The sequence below is a fragment of the Silene latifolia genome, chromosome 3, assembly GCF_048544455.1.
Source record: "Silene latifolia isolate original U9 population chromosome 3, ASM4854445v1, whole genome shotgun sequence".
Classification (NCBI taxonomy): domain Eukaryota; kingdom Viridiplantae; phylum Streptophyta; class Magnoliopsida; order Caryophyllales; family Caryophyllaceae; genus Silene; species Silene latifolia.
The window spans coordinates 3,483,922-3,501,664 of NC_133528.1; the positions used below are offsets into that span (position 1 = coordinate 3,483,922).

A 17,743-nucleotide genomic window follows, 5' to 3' on the forward strand; every position below is an offset into this window, starting at 1 on the left:
GTAAAATACCTACTATATTATTCTCTTTGTATGTCTCATATAACGTAACATTTTGTAATGGTTAAAACAAAAATTACATTATAACTTGAATCGTAATTTGAAACTTCCGGTCCTCTTATATTGGAATTGAAATCACCTGTCCCACTTTTGCGTTCCAACTCCTGTCCCATTGCTTTTATCTTGCGACACATTATCATTAACATAATAAAAATGATAACAATTTCTCTTAAATTAATGATGTGTCACAAGGAAAGTATTGTGAAACACGAGATGATACACAAAATGGAAGAGAGAATCCGCTCTCCTTATATTGTACTCCGAAACACCAATAACATCATTTCTCACTAGAAGTGTGCGACGCGGCGGGCCAAGTTGGGGAAGTGGAGCCCAAACACGACACTAAATGAGGACCGGACTGGGCCGAGCCAGTTTTGTCTAGCACTAACCCGACCCAGCGGACCCACTAAGTAGCGGGCCCGTGCCAGTCGGGACTGGGCCTTATATATATATTTTTATTTGTGTTTGGACCGGGCCAGATCGAGGAAATCGCGGCACTAGCCCAACACTAGGAGCTGACCGGGCTGGCATTTTTCAACCCACACACCCGAACTGGACCGGGCTGGCCCGCCATGTTTCATAGCTCTATTTCTCACAACAAAAAATCATTCAGAAATTTGAAAAAACAACTAAAATGGCTCCTCAAAAGGACAAATAAGTCATTTAACACCAAAAAATTCAAAAATCTGAACACCACCAACACCTCACTTTACAACCAACGGAACTCTTTTAACAACTCACACACATTTGAAAAAAACAACAATTTTTCTCAACGGTCATCATTTTTGATACACAAAAACTTCCACAAAATTTGAATTTCCTCACTCAACTTCTTCTTCTTCTTCTTCTTCTTCTTCTTCTTCTTCCGTAAATCATATTCAAAACCCAACAATTAAGCCATCAAATTTCTCTCAAATCCCTGAAAAAACAATGAATACGGTTTCAATTTCTTCGGTTCGAAAACTACTAAGCAAATCTAAATCTTTATCAACTAAACCCTCATCAATGGCTTCCAAATCTCAATCTTTCGCTGTTACCGGAGACGAAAACTCCCCACCAATTGATCCCAACATTCAAGTTAATGAATCCCAATTTCCTATTAAAAATTCTCCTATTAAATCTCCATCTAAGCTCTCAATTTCCCAAAATGCAATTGATTTTACTAAATCAAACCCTAGAATTGATTCATCGGTTAAGGTAATGTGGTTATTTAATCTCAAATTTGATCTTTGTTTCTAAGTTGTGCTTTTTTCTTGATTTTGTGAAATGGGTTTTTGTTTTTTTTTGTAGGTTGTGGTGAGGATTAGACCCAAGACTGTTAATGAGAAGTTAGGCGATCCGTCGATTAAGAAGGTTAGCGGCGATTGTTTGAAGGTTGGAGATCGGGAGTTTAAGTTCGACTCGGTTCTTGATTCGAATTCTAAACAGGTTAGTAGTTTGGGTACTTCAATTTTATGTTGAGCTTAGTGTTTTTTTTAGAAATGTATAGATTCAGGGAAATCTTATTAATTTAATATAATGTAGATTGCGCGATATTTGTATAAGTTTGGTATTAAATGACGGTCATTTAGAAACCGCCTCTTTTTATTGCTAACACGGTTACCCTACAATTTGCGAAAGCCCTTTAGGCATTGGTGTGAATTGTTAGATTCAGGGAAATCTAAGACATATAATATAGATTGCGCGATTTTTTATATGTTTTTTGGTATTAAATGAAGGTCATTTAGAAACCGCCTCTTTGTATTGCTAACACAGGTTACCCTACAATTTGCGGAAGCCCTAAATTGTTGTTGTTTCGACTGAGTTTAGTGTGTTTATTAAATGAAGGTCATTTAGAAACCGCCTCTTTGTATTGCTAGCTCAGCGTACCCTACAATTTGTGGAAGCCCTTTAGCCATTTAGAAACCGCCTCTCTTTATTGCTATCACAGCGTACCCTACAATTTGTGGGAAGCCCTTTAGGCATTTAGAAACCGCCTTGTTGTTGGAAATTAAGCTAGACAAGTGATTCGATTACTGACCTAACTTGGCGTTTCAATTGTATTTGTAATGGTTTATAAGAAATGTTGAATTGTCATAAAAATGTGAACTATTTTGTGCATAGATTGGTAGAATAATGTATATGTTTAGCATTAGGTAGACCTTAAATTTACGAGTTTTTGGGTAACACAGGAAGATGTTTTATAAGGAATGTTTTACAAGCAGTTTTGAATTGTCATAAAAATGTGAACTATGTTGTGCATATATTGGTAGAAGATGTAAATGCTTAGCATTGGGTGGATCTTAAATTTACGTCTTTTTGGGTACAACAGGAAGATGTTTTTGATTTAGTCGGGTTGCCGTTGGTGAAAGATGCATTGGCTGGATACAATGCTTCAGTATTGTCTTATGGACAGGTACTTACAGAACAACATCATCTATCTAATCTTTTGTGTGGGTGTATGGATCTGCTTTGTGGGTTCTCAAAATTGTGTCTTAACTGTTGTAGACTGGAAGTGGCAAGACCTACACGATGTGGGGTCCGCCAGGCGCCATGGTTGAGGGTCAATCTCCTAGTACACAGCAAGGAATCGTCCCACGAATGTTTCAAATGTTGTTCCGTGAGATTGAAAAAGTAAGCTTCATTACTCGATTGTGCTGTTCGCCTGTCAATATTACCACTTCTGTTGCCATAGTTAAACATGTATTGATGTTTACTTACAGGAAAAGGCGGACGCAGGTGACAAACAGATAAACTATCAGTGTCGTTGTTCCTTCCTTGAGGTAATTTCCATTTGTCTTGACTTCAATAGAAACGGATGTGTTTATAATCGAAAGAAAAAGTCAGGAAGTAAATTTCTGCTTCGAAATGTCAATCAAGGGTATCTGATAAATTCTTCAATTGATTACTGTAAACAGATATATCATGGACAAATCGGGGATTTACTTGATCCCACCCAGCGAAATCTTCAGGTATGTTCTCATAGTGTTGCTTTCACATATCTGTTGTTGTGGTTTGTGTAATGACAGTATCTGAGAAGCATCCTATATGTTTCAGATTAAGGACGATGCCAAGAATGGTTTTTACATCGAGAATTTGACTGAGGAGTATGTAACTTGCTATGATGACGTGACCCAAATACTGATCAAGGTATGTGCTGATGAAACACATGTACAGACAACACACCTGTATTCTTATGCTCTTCCATGAGTCGGAATTTTCTCATGTTCAATCTTTCTGTTTGCTATGCAGGGTCTTTCTAGTCGAAAAGTCGGTGCCACAAGCATAAATTCTAGGAGTTCTAGATCTCATATTATATTTACCTGTGTGATTGAGTCCTGGTGCAAGGTATTTTTCTGATTTTAGTCAGCTTTTACTAAATAATGTTATACTCCTATCATATAATACAGTCGACGAATTTTATGTGTTATTACTAAATATATATCATTTTGGTACAGGAAACTCCAGCAAATAACTTCAGCAGCTCAAAAACTAGTCGAATCAGCCTTGTGGATCTTGCTGGACTAGGAAGAAATAAACAAGCTGATGCCGGAAGAGAATTTGAAAGGGAACGTAAAGAACTTAACAGCTCTTTATCACACCTCGGGTATGACATTATGAAACCTCCATGGCATTTTCATTTATGTTATTTCAACCGTAGAATAATATTTTGTCCATGACACGGGTTTCTAGCCATGTTTAAACTTGATCATCTTGTGGAAATGCTATAAACCCTAGAATGCTACTAAAATAAGTTTCTGCTACAAACTGTGTGCCATAACTTCTGCAGTTTGTCGTGATATAGTGTCGTGTGCTCGCAGCATAGACTTGCAACCATGAACTTAAGTTTGAAGAAATAATGTGTGAACATTTAACCTTCTTTCAGTGCATTAGTTCTTGCTGTTGCTCTCAGCTGTCTGGTAAAAACATTACTCCTAAGTCCTACCCCATGAAAATTTGCAGTGCTTCTGTATGTCTGCTGTCTGTTGTTCAGGGTTACCGCTTACTGGTTCTTGTCTGAAATCTGACATTAAGAACTTTAAGCTTAGTCTACACTTTCTGATTATGAGTTCTTGCCTGTAACACTTGAAAATCCATTTTTTTTTTGCAGACACTTGGTCAATATTTTGGCAGCAGGAACTCAACCTGATGACCGCATGTATACAGATTCTTCTTTGACACACTTACTACAACAATCACTCGGTGGGAATGCCAAACTTGCCGTCATCTGCAATATATCTCCAGATATCAAGTACTTTTCCTTCCTTTTTTCATGAGACTCTCCCTTAAGTACCCTTGTGTCGGACATAGGAAAACACAGTGCGCTCTCAACAAATTATCACTGCGCTGTTGCTAATCTTCGTGTTTTAAAATGCAGAAATTATGTTGAGACTCTTAGCACACTGAGATTTGGACAAAGGATAAGTTCCATCCAAAACAAGCCAGTCATCAATGAGATAACTGAAGAAGACATGGATGATCTTACAGATCAGATCCGTCAGCTGAAGGTACCTACATTTATTTTCCGCATTCCTTTTGTTTGGATGGAGATATATGGAAATTTTCCAACATAGGAAATTTTTCCGTTCCAAACAAACCCGAGTCTTGAGCTACTGGTCTTTGCATTCAAAATGGTAAATTGATGAATATTTTTTTTTTTTTTTTTTTTTTTTTTGCAGGATGAACTTATTAGAGCAAAACTGAATGTTAAATCAGCTGGGCCTGCAGATAGACAATTTACCGGGAAAAATATACGTGAAAGCGTGAACCAATTGAGAATCAGCCTGAATCGGTCCTTGGTGCTACCCATAACCAATGATATCGAAGAAGACATCCATGCTGATGAAACTGATGTTACAGAACTGTGTAAACATCTAGACGACTTACACGCATCTTGTGATAGTGACAGCATGAATTTTGCATCAGTACGAGGAAGTTCTGACAGTTTTTTCACAAGTGAACATGAAATCAACTGCTTACACGACTCAGTTGAAATCGATTCTCCTGAGGCTCCTGATTCCTCTTCAAGAAACAGTATTTCCAAGGCTTTCCAAGAGCCACCCTTGTCCGAATCTCCAAAAATCAGGAATTTTCAGAGAAAAAGTGTTATCATAGAGGATACAAAATCTCTCTCAGCCGTGTCATTAAGATCAGTTAGCGAGAATGAACCAGTGAGATCCTCTCTGAGGTCCAGCAGGCTTTTCTCAGGACCTCCTGAATCTTTAGCTGCTAGTCTTAAGAGAGGCCTAGACGTCATTGATTCTCATCAACAAAATTCGTCATCAATTAGGGACTCCGTTGCTTTCTCCTTTGAACACTTGATGTTGAAACCTTCTCCAGCTGCTGACAAAATCAATGCTTCTGTTCAAACATTGTCACCTTCCTCATTTATCTGCGCATCTTGCCGTCAAAAGGGAGAGGTAAATCCTAACTTGACCGTCATTTTTTTTTCTTTTTCCTTTTTAAACGCCTGATTTAACAGAAGCGCGTTTATCTTTAGGGGGAAGGAGAAGATGCTGCTGAAAGCAAGGACAAAGTAAAAGAGCTTGAGAAAGTCTGTAGTGAACAATCTGCAAAAATCGAGGAGCTCAATCAAATGGTAATGAATGTTTTCTTCTGTAAATTTGTGAAATGTATTATGAACTGAAAATTTTTAGGGCTGAAATTTTTTTACTCTGCAGGTGGAGCAACTGAAAACCGAAAAAGAGAGAGTCTTTACTTCCCAAAAAAGCCAAGCAATTGAAGACAAGGTAAGAATGTACCGCCATTCTCGTGTCATTGTTTTTTCTATGAAAGGTTTTAACTCGGCTCATGAGCACCATCACTTAATGAATAATGACTGTCTCTGATTTCCCTTTTCTGCATATGTATGTGTATTTGAAGGGCTGTGAACCTGAAATTATAAAGGAGACATGTGCCATCGAGGAGAACCACAAGAGCGAGAATGAATCCTTTGACGTGAGAGAAAAGGAAGAACTTCTCGCGGAGATCCAGTTCTTGAAGAACAAGTTGCAAGTTTATACTGATTCATCAGCTCCAAACAAGTCCATAGACAAGCTAAGATCCTCATTGCTGTCACGTTCGATGCAAATACGTAAAAGCATGAGTTCCCAATTCAACAATGCTGAAGAGATGGAGAAGGAAAGAGAGAGGTGGACTGAGATGGAGAGTGAGTGGATTAACCTGACCGATGAGCTAAGAATCGACATTGAATCCCATCGAGAACATGCTGAGAAGGTAGAGACTGAATTAAAACAAGAGAAAAAGTACACTGAGGAATTGGATGATGCACTTAACAGGGCAGTACTCGGTCATGCCCGGTTTGTTGAACATTATGTTGAGTTACAAGAGAAATACAATCATTTGTCTGAAAATCACAAAAGGGTAATGGAAACCATAAATGATGTTAAAAGAGCGGCTTCAAAGGCTGGTGCTAAAGGCAGTGGTGCTCGGTATGCTAAGGCTTTTGCTGCAGAACTTACGACAATTAGGGCAGAAGAGAAGAAGGAACGAGAGCATTTGAGAAAGGTGAACAGGAGCCTTAGACTCCAGCTCAGAGAAACTGCTGAAGCTGTTCATACTGCCGGGGAACTTCTAGTTCGGCTCAAAGAAGCTGAAGAAACTGCTTCATTTGCCGAGGTAAATCTTGTACACAATTTTTTACTAGAGAACAGCCATGATACCCTTTGACTCGATTATTTTGAAACTGCGATTAAATGCTGGTTTTCGTTGTTCTGTGCAGTCGAATATGACAGAGCTTCAGCAGGAGAACGAGAAGCTGAGGAAGCAACTGGAGAAAGTGAAGAACAAACACAAGATGGAAATGACAACAATGAAGCAGTACATGGCAGAGAGTAAACTGCCAGAATCAGCATTAAGAAGGCCTGTTCATTTCGACGAGGAGCCTCTTCCTACCAGCACTTACATCACCCCACATGATGATGAGGCTTGGAAATCTGAATTTGGAGACATTTATCAACATGGTCACTACTAATTTTCGAGTCGAAAATTAGAGTACTCCTGATATTTGGGATGTTTAGCAGAATGTGTTTGATCCTACTTGGATAAGCAAACCCATGTTGAATTTTTTATCTAGTGTTTAGGGTGTGTATTTCAAATATTAAAATTTGTCATTCTTTAATTGTATTGAATGTTTCTTACATTAATCGTAGGGAGAATTCGCTTACTATTCAACGGTAATTGTTTAATCGCCTAATCCGAAAAAGACCCAATCTGACCCGAACTTTTTTAACCTGTAACTAGGGATGAACAAAAAATCCGATTATCCAAATCGATCCGATATCCGATCCAATCCGAAAGTTAAGTTTGGTTTGGATATCTGATCCGAAATCTTTGGTTTTGGTTTGGATATGGATATTAGAATTAAAACTTTTGGATTCCGATCCGATCCGAAACTATAGTTTTCTAGTATAATTTCGAGAAAATAAAATTTTATTTGATACAACAACTTAATTAATGTTTAAAATATTAGAGAAATATGTAAGTGGTACTTAAATTTTATGTCGAGAACATTGGAGTAAGAATACTAAAGAAAATCATCATGTAAGACTATGAATATAATCATGTTTCAAACTTAATTTTGAAGTAAATTCAAAAGTATGGATATCCGATGGATATCTGCATCTGATCCGATTATTTTGGATACCCGAACTTTGGATATCCGAAACATTTTGTTTGGATATTGGATATCTAATTTCAGGATTTCTAATATGGATATCCGATCCAAACTGCTAGTTCGAAACCCCGTTTCGAACTAGCAGTTTGGATCGGATACCCGATCCGTACTCTGCCCTACCTGTAACTGATCTGACCCGAAAATGACCCGATCCAAAATCGCCTAACTCGAAAATGACCCGACAAAATATAACTCTTATTGAACCGAAAAGACTTGAAATGACTTTTTCTCTCTTATTCATTGACCTGAAAATGACCCGACCTGAAATAACCCAACCCGTTTGACCCGAAACAGACCCAACTAACAAACCCGAAACCAAAAATGAACCGGCCCAACCCGAATTAACCCGAAATCTATGAGAGACCCGAACTGAACCGACTCGAACTAACCCGACCTGAATTTAACCCGTTTGCCAGGTCTAATCTTCCCCTTTCCTTTCATTTTATTTTAACCGTCCGGATTTATTTTGAAATGATTGAATGGTGAAAGTGCGAATAATAATTCAATTTAAAATCAGCTAGTCTTGCTTGTGACGAGCTAATCCCGTTACAAGCTTGTGACCTCTCACAAAAAGGGAGAGAGGACAAGGTGGGCACCCCCTTGTGCTTCCACTCACCTCTTAATAGGTATTTTGTGAGAGGAAACGGTATCCGTCACAAGCTTGTGACGAATATCGCCCGTATTCAATGAAATTTTGTCAAGAAATGGAGAGAATCGTAACCCGAATTTTATACGCCGACGTGCGACTTACGAGGAGATATACTGAAAAAAAACCAGTGACACTGTGACAGCGAATTAAAAGAGAGAGAAAGAAAACATGTCGGAATCCCCAAATATTGACAACGACGATTACGATTTCGGTATCGATGAAAACCCTAACCCTAACCCTAGTTCTTCATCCAACGCCATTGCTAACTTGAACAACAATGCTCCTCTCGTCTGCCTCCTCAAATTCGCCGGCGATACCGCTGCCGGCGCTTTCACCGGCTCTCTCTTCGGATACGGTTGTTTCTCTCTCTCCTTTTTATTTTGCCTTTTTTTTTTTTTTTACTATTTTATGGTAATTCAGTTGTTTTAGTTAATTATTAAGTATTACATGTGATTAAATGATTGTTAGTTATTATTGGATGTTAATTGAGGGAAATTTATTGAATTTTTCGATATTTTGATCGTTTAATTGTGTTAATCACGTCTAATTTGGATAAGGAATTGCGGCGGAAGCGAAAATTCAGTTTGATATGAGGTTTAAGTTGGTTGTTGTGTGTGATTCTTGAGTTTAGACTCGAAACAGTGTTTTCGATGTTACCTCGATTGCTTAGGTTAGATTGTATTGTTTCTGTATATAATCGCTAATTCGGAAATGTGGAAGCATTTATGTGTAGTTGCGCTTTGTGAATTTCGACTGGTAGAAGTGAAAGGAGGTAGTTTGCTGTATTTGGGAGTTTTATAGTCGTGTAGAGCTTCTGTTGGTAGTAATGTCGGTTTTGGAGTAGGCAGAGGCAGTGTGGTGTGGTTTCCGTAAGCTGATGGAGATTATAAGAGGCTTTACTAGCATGTATTCAGTATGTTAGTACGAGGAAATCGATCTAAGGATTTATAAAAGGGACTTTTGGAACATTTATTAAACAAGGAGAGTATTGACAATCATATTTGTGATGGTAGTAGCATTCGTATTGTTATGGCGAAATTGGTCTCGCACTTATAGATGTCTTTTGGTGAGATGTTGCAGAGGGTGCTTCGAAATAGCAGAGCATTGGTTAATTGGTTGCAGTTTCAGTCGTTCTTTTAGACCTTAGTTTAGAAGGCGTGGGATGCACACCAAGCGATTTTATGGCAATCATGTGCAGCGCTGCCTCAGACAACTATACAAGGCCACTTTTTTTTGCTAGCAAACTTGCAATTTTAAACTAAAATTTATACATGTACAAATGTAAAATAACGTGTATTAGAACTAAGCAAGTGTTCTTGTCAATATGATGAATGTTAAAAGCTCCTAATTTACATTTCTCTGTTTACACGTTTAAATGTATACACCTTCAGGGCTTCGAGAAACGTTATATTCAATTTGTTGAGAGACAATAGAGGAGGAAACCTTTTTTTTTTTCTTTTTCCAGTTATGGTTTACCTTACTTATTCAATGCGGCTAATGCCATTCTGTAAGTAGTCATTCAGAAGCACGTTGTTTTCTTTCATGACTCTCATTATCGAGTTTCTTCTGTGAGATGTTTAGCACATGACCTGAAGACTGGTGAATTTTCTTCTTCTTGTGGCTATTACTGGACTCTTGTCATCTAATATGCTAATTGTTCTGTTTTATTCGATTATCTGAAAGATATTTCTAATGTTGTCCACTATAGGTGCTGGATTGGTCAGAAAGAAAGGATTTAAGGGATCGTTTGCAGATGCAGGTGCTTCAGCCAAGGTATAATTGTCATCTTGCATTGACTTAACTCTTTTTATTCCTTCCTCAAGATGTGTAGTTTTCGTTTCATGTGGGATATATGATATATCTCTTCATAAACAGACATTTGCAGCTCTGTCTGGGGTTAATAGTTTGGTGATGTGCTTCATGAAGAAGCTACGGGGCAAGGATGATGGTAAGATGACTTAAAATTTGATGCTCCTTTTACAATGTGCCGTCGTGATGCAACTTATATATATATATATATGACACTTTTCCTTCTATTTCAAGTCATAAATGCAGGAGTAGCTGGTTGTTGCACTGGAATTGCTCTAACTGTCCCAGGTACGTTCATGTCGGAGTAATATGCACACTCACTTATAATCATAGACTTTTTAGAGCCGTTTTTTCGGTGGTTTCAGATAAGTTGGTTATGCTCGTTGGTTTATCAACAGAATCCTATTTTGTCACCATGATACCTTAGGCAACCGGGTTCTAAAGGATGATTCATGTCACCCGACCTCCAATCATTTTGGGATTAAGGCTCTGATGTTGTTGTTGTTGATGCCTTAGGCAACCAAAGTGAAAAATTGTTAAAACACGAGGTCATCAAAGTGAGTAATTGAAAAGCTGTTTAAAAGTCTTCAAGCCCCAGCGCACGTAATCTGTGAAACACATTAGGACATAAAGGGGAAATTTTTAATTACCTTAACCTTTTCGATTTGTGATAGGGTGTTTTTTATCGTTTACCTCAAAACACAATTCTGCTATCGTTCTAAGGTATAAATCTAATTTATATATGTCAACCATTGTTGTTCTTTCGTGGCAGGGGCTCCTCAGGCCCTCCTACAGAGCTGTCTTACTTTTGGTGCATTTAACTTCATCCTGGAGGGCTTAAACCGAAAACAATCAGCACTGGCGCACGATAGCCCAAGAAACCCCGGTATTTCTCAAGATATCCTCAAGAATTGTGCTGCTTTCGGGGCATTTAACCTTCTACTAGAAGGCTTAAATAGGAAACAAGAACAACTAGCATTGGTGCATTCCTTACGAGGGTCCCGAAATAACCCAAATACACTTCCTCCCTTAGCATTCCCTCTCCCAGACGAATTTAAGACCCAATTTTCGTCATTCTGTCGATCTTTGAGAAAGCCAAAAAAGAACCACGGCCATGGTATACCATAATTTCCGGGAATTTGTGCCTCATAAAGCACTTTTTTTTTGTTTGTTAGTATCAAGCTTGCAAACTTTTCCCCGCTGTTGTTGATTTACGTCTTTTAATCCATCTCTTCCCTCTGATTTGTAAGTTAATCCTGATTTTTGTCTGCCTTAAAGTTATGATTAGGAGGATTAGGGTTGGTGAAGGTACCGACAACTTACTTCAGCGAAGAGCTTGCGCAGTTACCATGAATATATGAATGTAGTTCATTCCGTTCATTCCGTGTTTAGCGATTTCAGTCTCATTTTCAAGCTGCAGTTAACGATAATTTAAATGTTCTTTCGTCTTTGGGCTTTTCAGGCTTGTAATATAGGGTTGTACACAATCCTCAAGTCGAATTAGTCAAGCTCAATATGACGGCCTCACCGATTTGCATAAATATGCGACAATCGTCTCAGGCGTAGAACGGAGAAATAAAATGAGAGCAATCTAGAACATGAATCTTAGCTATTACTTGTACATTTAAGTCGATTTGGATGACTAATTTTGGCTTAAATCGACATTTGACGAACATTTGTTTTGAAAATTTGAAGAAAATTTGAAAACCAGCAACTCTTTTCCAAAACGGTCTTACAACATAAGAGCAAGCCGAATAAGGGAATAACCCAAATTAACAATATAAAATATATTTATTTAATATTTTAATTGCGCTTCTTCTTGTTGGGTTGGTCTTATAGAAAAGACCGTCTTATCCAACCATTTGGGTTTGAAAAATTATCAGATTGGATAAGACCGTCCTATCCAATAATTCGTGAATACGTGATAAAGAAGCAAAAGTGCAATTCAAACTAATAAAGATATTAGTTTCCATAAAAAAAAAATCAATAAAACAAAACAAATTGCAGCTAGGATTGTATAAATAGTCCAATACCGTGTCTCCTACGATTCGTGTTCGAGTAGTACTAGGTAAATACAATTTTTATTTTTATGCAAACAATCAAGAACAAAGAAATATTCCCATAAAAGATTATTAAGTATATTATTATAATTTATTTATTTATTTATACACTACACTATGGTTAGAATTTTTCCATCAGAGAATAGTAAACAATCTAACGTGAACAGCATGAAGATTTCAGCATGGCAGAAATATTTTCGCCATGGAAGACGGGTTCCTTCATCGACTGAACCGTTTGATAACAAAAACATGTTTGATCTTTCGAGATTGTCGATTGGTCAAGAGTTCGGTCAGGGGGCTGATAGTCGAATTTACCATGGAACATATAATGAAATGCATGTTGCTGTGAAGGTTATTCAGGTTCAAGACCAAGAAGTCGACAAGGAACGTTGTTTAGCTCGTTTACAGAAAGAGTTTGATCAAGAATCGAGTCTTTTGTCTAGACTTCATCATCCCAATGTGCTGAAATTTGTAGGAGCATTCAAACAGGAAGATGCTTTCTGCATTGTGACCGAGTATTTGTCAGAGGGTTCTTTAAGATCATACCTGAACAAACTTAGAAACGAAAGTACTCGTCTTACATTACCGACAGTACTCGTTCTTGCTCTTGAGATTGCGCGTGGGATGGAGTACATACATTCCCAGGGTATAATTCACAGGGATCTCAAACCCGAGAATGTTCTGATCGGGCATGGGTTTGGCTTGAAAATTGCTGATTTTGGCGTTTCTTGTGAGGACTCCTGCTCGGAAATCCCTGAAAGTTATGTAGGAACTTACAGGTGGATGGCACCGGAGATGATAAAAAGGAAGAAATCTTGTAATAAGAAGGTTGATGTGTATAGTTTCGGTCTCTTGTTGTTTGAGATGATATCAGGAAGCACTCCGTTTGCTGATATGAGTGCGGTTCAAGTTGCATATGCTGTGGCTAACAAAAATCCAAGGCTGGAGATTCCAAACGAGTGTTCAGATCCGATGAAAGCTTTGATAGAACAATGTTGTTATTCGGATCCCAAGAAAAGGCCCGACTTTGGTTGGATTGTAGAGGTGTTGGAGAAGTTCAAGGCCGATCTTGCTCATGATGGAACACTGAAGCTGGTGCAGGATTGCATTAGACAGAATGATCATAAGAAGATGAGCTTTCTCCGCTGTTTCACAAACCCTAGTCAAGTACGAATCTCTGAAATTTCAACACTTGATCCTCAAGACTAGACCTGTTGTTCAGAAAGAATCGTTGCTAGAAGGTAGGATTTGGACTCGGATCTGCCAGGTACAGAGTCGAAAAGATAAGAACTAACAATCGACCTTAATCTTATTTTCAGGTCATGCATTATAAGAGGAGAAATCAATCCGAGGTACGAGTGAAGGTCCTGAAAGCTATGGCTCTGTTTGATAAACAACAGATTAATATTGGCAGAAGTAGATTGTGAAAGCAGGTTATAATTAGCAGATTTTGTTGACAGGTTTGACTAGTATATTCTATTAGAAGATTTTTTTAAACGTGTTTCGTAAGTAGCTGATTTAAATTAGCAGATTATCTCAATCTTTTGTAAAATGACAAATAAGGACATGAATGAACTATGGAATAAAGGTAGGGTTATATTTTTCTAAGGGTAAAAATGTGAATTTATGTTTTTCCCAATCTACTCTTAGAATATGCTGGGGGAGCAGCATATTGTAAAATAGTAGATTCGGCCCCAATCTATTATCCCAATATGTTGTTTACCAAACACCCCAAATAGCATATTGACTGGTCAAATATATGCTAAAAGTCCCAAATATGCTAATTTTTTGTCAATCCGCTGTTTACCAAACACGCCCTATGATTCTAAAACATCTCAAATTTATGGAGGTAACATGATAAATCCCTTCAGCTGATGTTCAATTCTAAAACATCTCGAACCTTCTGCATGGTTAATTCACTGGGGTTGATGTTATCAGGTTGAAAATACAGAAAAAAAATTGTGGTGCCGAGACAGTGTTCTCTCGTTCAAATGGGAATGTGAGTGCAACAAAAGATGACACGAAAGTGGTACAATCGAATTTTTCTCAGTGCAAAATCAGGAATATCTCAAGACATTCTCGGTGAAAAGTTGGACAAATAATTTGGTTTAATTGCGAAAAGGAAGATTGTAAAACCTGGCTAAATGAGCTAAAGCTTCCTCATTAGTTTCACACACCTTCCAAAGTGGGTCCACCTCTCCCTTGGCAATAGTGCCCCAGTGCTCACAGTCTTGAAGAAATTCTAGCAATTTGGAGTAGTACGCGTCATAATTCATCACAAGGAAGGGAACCGGAAGCTGCGATCCTATTCTCTGGAGCTGAATCAATGCCAGCATCTCAAACATCTCATCGAGAGTGCCGATTCCACCAGGTAGCGCAATTACAGCAGTCCGATCAGAAGGACTGTTTCTCACTGCAGCATCTACAAGTCCGTGTTTCCTGGCTGAGAAGAATCTGTAGACGATGAAAAAGTTGTTGCATCTCAGACGATATGTAAAAGTTGATGAAGAAAAATATATTTATGACAAATTTGCCGAGATGAACAGAATTATAAGTGTATTGTAAGAATGCTCTTACTGAATTCAAATGTACTCTGTTATAATAAATGCAATAATGATAATCAGGCTTCGGACATTGTCCAAAATTCATAGTTTATATGTTCTTTAATAAACCGAGAAGTCTGAGGTATAATCCTTGTTATACTCCTAATTGATAATATAATTGTTTCTTGAAGAAACAAGTACAGCCCACGTGCATTGATGTCTAATGACGTGTTATTAACCGCATATAAATCAGGTGCATTGTTCCGCTCACAACGAGATTTGCAAGTTGTGTTATTAACCGCAACACTGGCACTTCTTAATCTACAGATTAGGGGAAAGGACCCTAAAAACCTACCGCTTGTCTTTTTTTTTTGCTTTACGAGCAAATATAGCAGAGAAATAGAGTATTGCAGCGAAAGAAAACACTAGGCTGACTCATTAGCATGTGGATGTTGGTTTACAATCAGAATGTGTAAACAGTATCTAATTATACTCCAAACCATAAAATAATACAGCATTTTGCTGCGATATTCGGAAGTAAAATGAGTCAACAAATCAAATTTCGGAAAGGTACCTGCATGTAAGATATGTATCATGGGGCAGGTACGGATGAGAACCTGTTGAACTCCATTGACCAGCTTCTTTTTCAATCTTAAATCCCCCGACAGGTTTCCCTGCTTCCATTGCTCCCCTTGTAGCTGCATCCATGAGCCCTGGACCAGCTCCAGTCCAAGAAGTGCAATCCAATAGATTCGCAATCTGACAATGAAAATCACATGTAGGAGTAAATTATTGTTCTTTTTTTCCCCTATAATTGACAAACGGCATGCGCTGATGATCTTCAGACACATTCTCAATTTCTCATGAATGCTTGAGCAGAAAATCGGAACAATTCTGAGTACATTTTTACAGCATATATCAGAAAGGGCGGGACTTAGGACGGAGACAACGTACCTCTCTACTCAGATTAAGTGATTGCATGTAATGTGGATGATCCGGGCCTGGTCGTGCAGAACCAATGTAGATCACCCCCCTGCCTAGTCGGTGAATTAGTTTATAGCACCGTTCAATCTCCAATCTGACCTTTTGAAGGAGGCAAAATATTAACAAGATAGAACATCATGCAAAAGACTAAGCATTCAGTAAAACTTGAATCTGAAAGCCGCTACCACGCCCAAACCTAGCCCCTTCCATGGTAAGACGAGATTGCCATATTCCAAAGACAATATTAACCATCCCCAAACACCACTAACCTAATAAGCCATTTTCTAAACATCCTCACACAAATACTGAAGAAAGATTCCAAGTGTTCATAACGAGATCTCTTGAACCAACGTGCAAACGTTTGGACTACGAACCAAGCTATATCAATGGTTAGCTTCAAACCACAGTACTTGGTATATCATTGCCAATTACTACATTCATGGACTCTTCTTTATACTATCAAAGAAGCAAAGATAACCACAAGAGATCAATATTTACCAATCTAAACTAGCTACTTCTGAAAGTCTGAAACTGTCTACTACAAAACTCGAACTCTCGAACCGAAAGATTGGTGTTCAGAAACTACATTCAAAGAAATCCTATTTACATGCACCACGAATCTGTTAAGAGTAAAACCGATCTTGGGACTCCAACCATCAGCGAGATGGTTTCTTGACATGGTATCAGAGCCAGTATGACCTCAGGGGTTCGAGTATAAAAACCGATCTTGGGACTCCAACCATCAGCTTAAGGTTTTGGCTTTTGGCTTTTGGATTTTGGCTTTTGGTTGAGATGGTTTCTTGACATGGTATCAGAGTTAGTGTGACCAACAGGTCACGGGTTCGATTATAAAATCAATCTTGAGACTCCAACCATCAGCTTAAACTTAAGCTTAAGCTTTTGGTTGAGATGGTTTGTTGACAGAATCAAATGCCATCCACTCCACAAATTTGATACTAACATTTCTTTTGTTGATCACTTACATTAATCAACTAAGCACAGAGATACCAATCAATTGAATAACCGTAAATAATAAGCTATACACTAAACACACTAACATTTTATTGAAACATCATATCTACCCAAAATTAATTATAACGGAATAAAACAAAATGGCTCACTAAACTAGTTGCCCTTCTTTTTATTACAAATGTAGTTCGACAAAATTTTCATCTTAGGTCATTCGCAAATCGCAAACAACCTCTTTTTTTTTTTTGCACAAAGGGTACGGGAGTCATTGAGACACTGGGGTAATAAAAAAATGAAATTACAAAATGGGAAATTAAATTACCTCATTTGCACTAGTTCTTTCATCAAATTGGATCATTTCAGTTGTTTTACAGCATCTGGGTAATTTAAATGAGATTCCATGAAAATTGGTACTATAAATCTTGAAATTAATGAAATGGGTAGTTCTTATTTGATTGAAAGATTGTAACTTTGAATCAAATTTGTGTGGATTTGGAGTAATTGCAGCATGAGAGAAAGATGAGCTTGCGAAACTGGTTAATCCCATGGTTGAGTTTTTGGTGACTACTGCTACAAGAACTCAGGTTAATTCACTGGACGTGTGATAGCCGGTTGGTTAAACACTCATTTCAATTCTCACTTTAGATGTACCGAGGGCCCAAGGCTTTCATCTCTTAAATGAGTGGTCAGGGTTTCGATTCCTAACTCTTGCGAATAAAAAAACTCAGCTGTCATTAGATGATAGCCGGTTTTTTTATTGGTTAAATACTCATTTCAACTCTCACTTTAGAAAGAAAAAAGACGGGTTTTTCTAAATTAATCTTAACACAAATTCTTATTTCAAACGAGCTGAAGCAAGACGCGCTGTAATCTTAATGCTTTTTATTTTTTCTAAAAATATGATTTTAAGTGATCAACAATTTTTGCCTGAGGAGTGAATTGTGATAAGCAATTATTGTTGTGAAATGTTATAGGCTTATAACGCGTCACAAATAAG

The 17,743-nt window shown here is 37.9% G+C and overlaps 4 protein-coding genes across 6 annotated transcripts; 3 read left to right on the forward strand and 1 right to left on the reverse strand.

Annotated features, from left to right (window-relative positions):
- Positions 1-744: 744 nt before the first annotated feature.
- Positions 745-7,230, forward strand: LOC141646791 (kinesin-like protein KIN-12F). The gene is made up of 16 exons (XM_074454748.1): positions 745-1,254; positions 1,348-1,485; positions 2,369-2,452; positions 2,545-2,670; positions 2,760-2,819; positions 2,955-3,008; positions 3,094-3,186; positions 3,289-3,384; positions 3,495-3,643; positions 4,148-4,288; positions 4,415-4,544; positions 4,716-5,456; positions 5,537-5,635; positions 5,718-5,786; positions 5,920-6,675; positions 6,779-7,230. Exons 1-16 carry the CDS (start codon positions 988-990, stop codon positions 7,028-7,030), a joined length of 3,255 nt encoding a protein of 1,084 aa, XP_074310849.1. The 5' UTR covers positions 745-987; the 3' UTR covers positions 7,031-7,230.
- A 1,213-nt stretch (positions 7,231-8,443) lies between these two features.
- On the forward strand, positions 8,444-11,595 carry LOC141646793 (chloroplastic import inner membrane translocase subunit TIM22-2-like). The gene is made up of 5 exons (XM_074454750.1): positions 8,444-8,736; positions 10,090-10,154; positions 10,257-10,329; positions 10,425-10,478; positions 10,963-11,595. Exons 1-5 carry the CDS (start codon positions 8,550-8,552, stop codon positions 11,316-11,318), a joined length of 735 nt encoding a protein of 244 aa, XP_074310851.1. The 5' UTR covers positions 8,444-8,549; the 3' UTR covers positions 11,319-11,595.
- Positions 11,596-12,139: 544 nt separating this feature from the next.
- On the reverse strand, positions 12,140-17,390 carry LOC141646797 (putative cytokinin riboside 5'-monophosphate phosphoribohydrolase LOGL5). Of its 3 annotated transcripts, none has more exons than XM_074454754.1 (5): positions 17,069-17,372; positions 15,748-15,876; positions 15,368-15,552; positions 14,428-14,704; positions 12,140-13,510 (listed from the first exon to the last, which is right to left on the reverse strand). In XM_074454754.1, the coding sequence occupies exons 1-5, from the start codon at positions 17,291-17,293 to the stop codon at positions 13,469-13,471; spliced, it is 858 nt and encodes a 285-aa protein (XP_074310855.1). In that variant the 5' UTR covers positions 17,294-17,372; the 3' UTR covers positions 12,140-13,468. The 3 variants fall into 3 exon arrangements, with proteins under 3 accessions (XP_074310855.1, XP_074310854.1, XP_074310856.1); XM_074454753.1 differs by having other exon boundaries at positions 13,430-13,510; positions 14,387-14,704; XM_074454755.1 differs by lacking the exon at positions 12,140-13,510 and having other exon boundaries at positions 14,214-14,704; positions 15,748-15,871; positions 17,069-17,390.
- LOC141646796 (serine/threonine/tyrosine-protein kinase HT1-like) lies at positions 12,500-13,459 on the forward strand. The gene has a single exon (XM_074454752.1). It carries the CDS (start codon positions 12,500-12,502, stop codon positions 13,457-13,459), a length of 960 nt encoding a protein of 319 aa, XP_074310853.1.
- Positions 17,391-17,743: the final 353 nt, after the last annotated feature.

Bases quoted from the DNA above. Each gene is read 5' to 3' on its own strand.
- LOC141646791 (XM_074454748.1), top strand. From the start codon at position 988: ATGAATACGGTTTCAATTTCTTCGGTTCGAAAACTACTAAGCAAATCT. The intron at 2,671-2,759 runs GTAAGCTTCATT...GTTTACTTACAG, and splicing joins TGTTCCGTGAGATTGAAAAA to GAAAAGGCGGACGCAGGTGA. The intron at 5,457-5,536 runs GTAAATCCTAAC...GTTTATCTTTAG, and splicing joins CTTGCCGTCAAAAGGGAGAG to GGGGAAGGAGAAGATGCTGC.
- LOC141646793 (XM_074454750.1), top strand. From the start codon at position 8,550: ATGTCGGAATCCCCAAATATTGACAACGACGATTACGATTTCGGTATC. The intron at 8,737-10,089 runs GTTGTTTCTCTC...TGTCCACTATAG, and splicing joins CGGCTCTCTCTTCGGATACG to GTGCTGGATTGGTCAGAAAG. The intron at 10,479-10,962 runs GTACGTTCATGT...CTTTCGTGGCAG, and splicing joins AATTGCTCTAACTGTCCCAG to GGGCTCCTCAGGCCCTCCTA.
- LOC141646796 (XM_074454752.1), top strand. From the start codon at position 12,500: ATGTTTGATCTTTCGAGATTGTCGATTGGTCAAGAGTTCGGTCAGGGG.
- LOC141646797 (XM_074454753.1), bottom strand. From the start codon at position 17,293: ATGGGATTAACCAGTTTCGCAAGCTCATCTTTCTCTCATGCTGCAATT. The intron at 15,553-15,747 runs GTACGTTGTCTC...TTTCATTGTCAG, and splicing joins CACTTAATCTGAGTAGAGAG to ATTGCGAATCTATTGGATTG. The intron at 14,705-15,367 runs GTACCTTTCCGA...CATCGTCTACAG, and splicing joins GATACATATCTTACATGCAG to ATTCTTCTCAGCCAGGAAAC.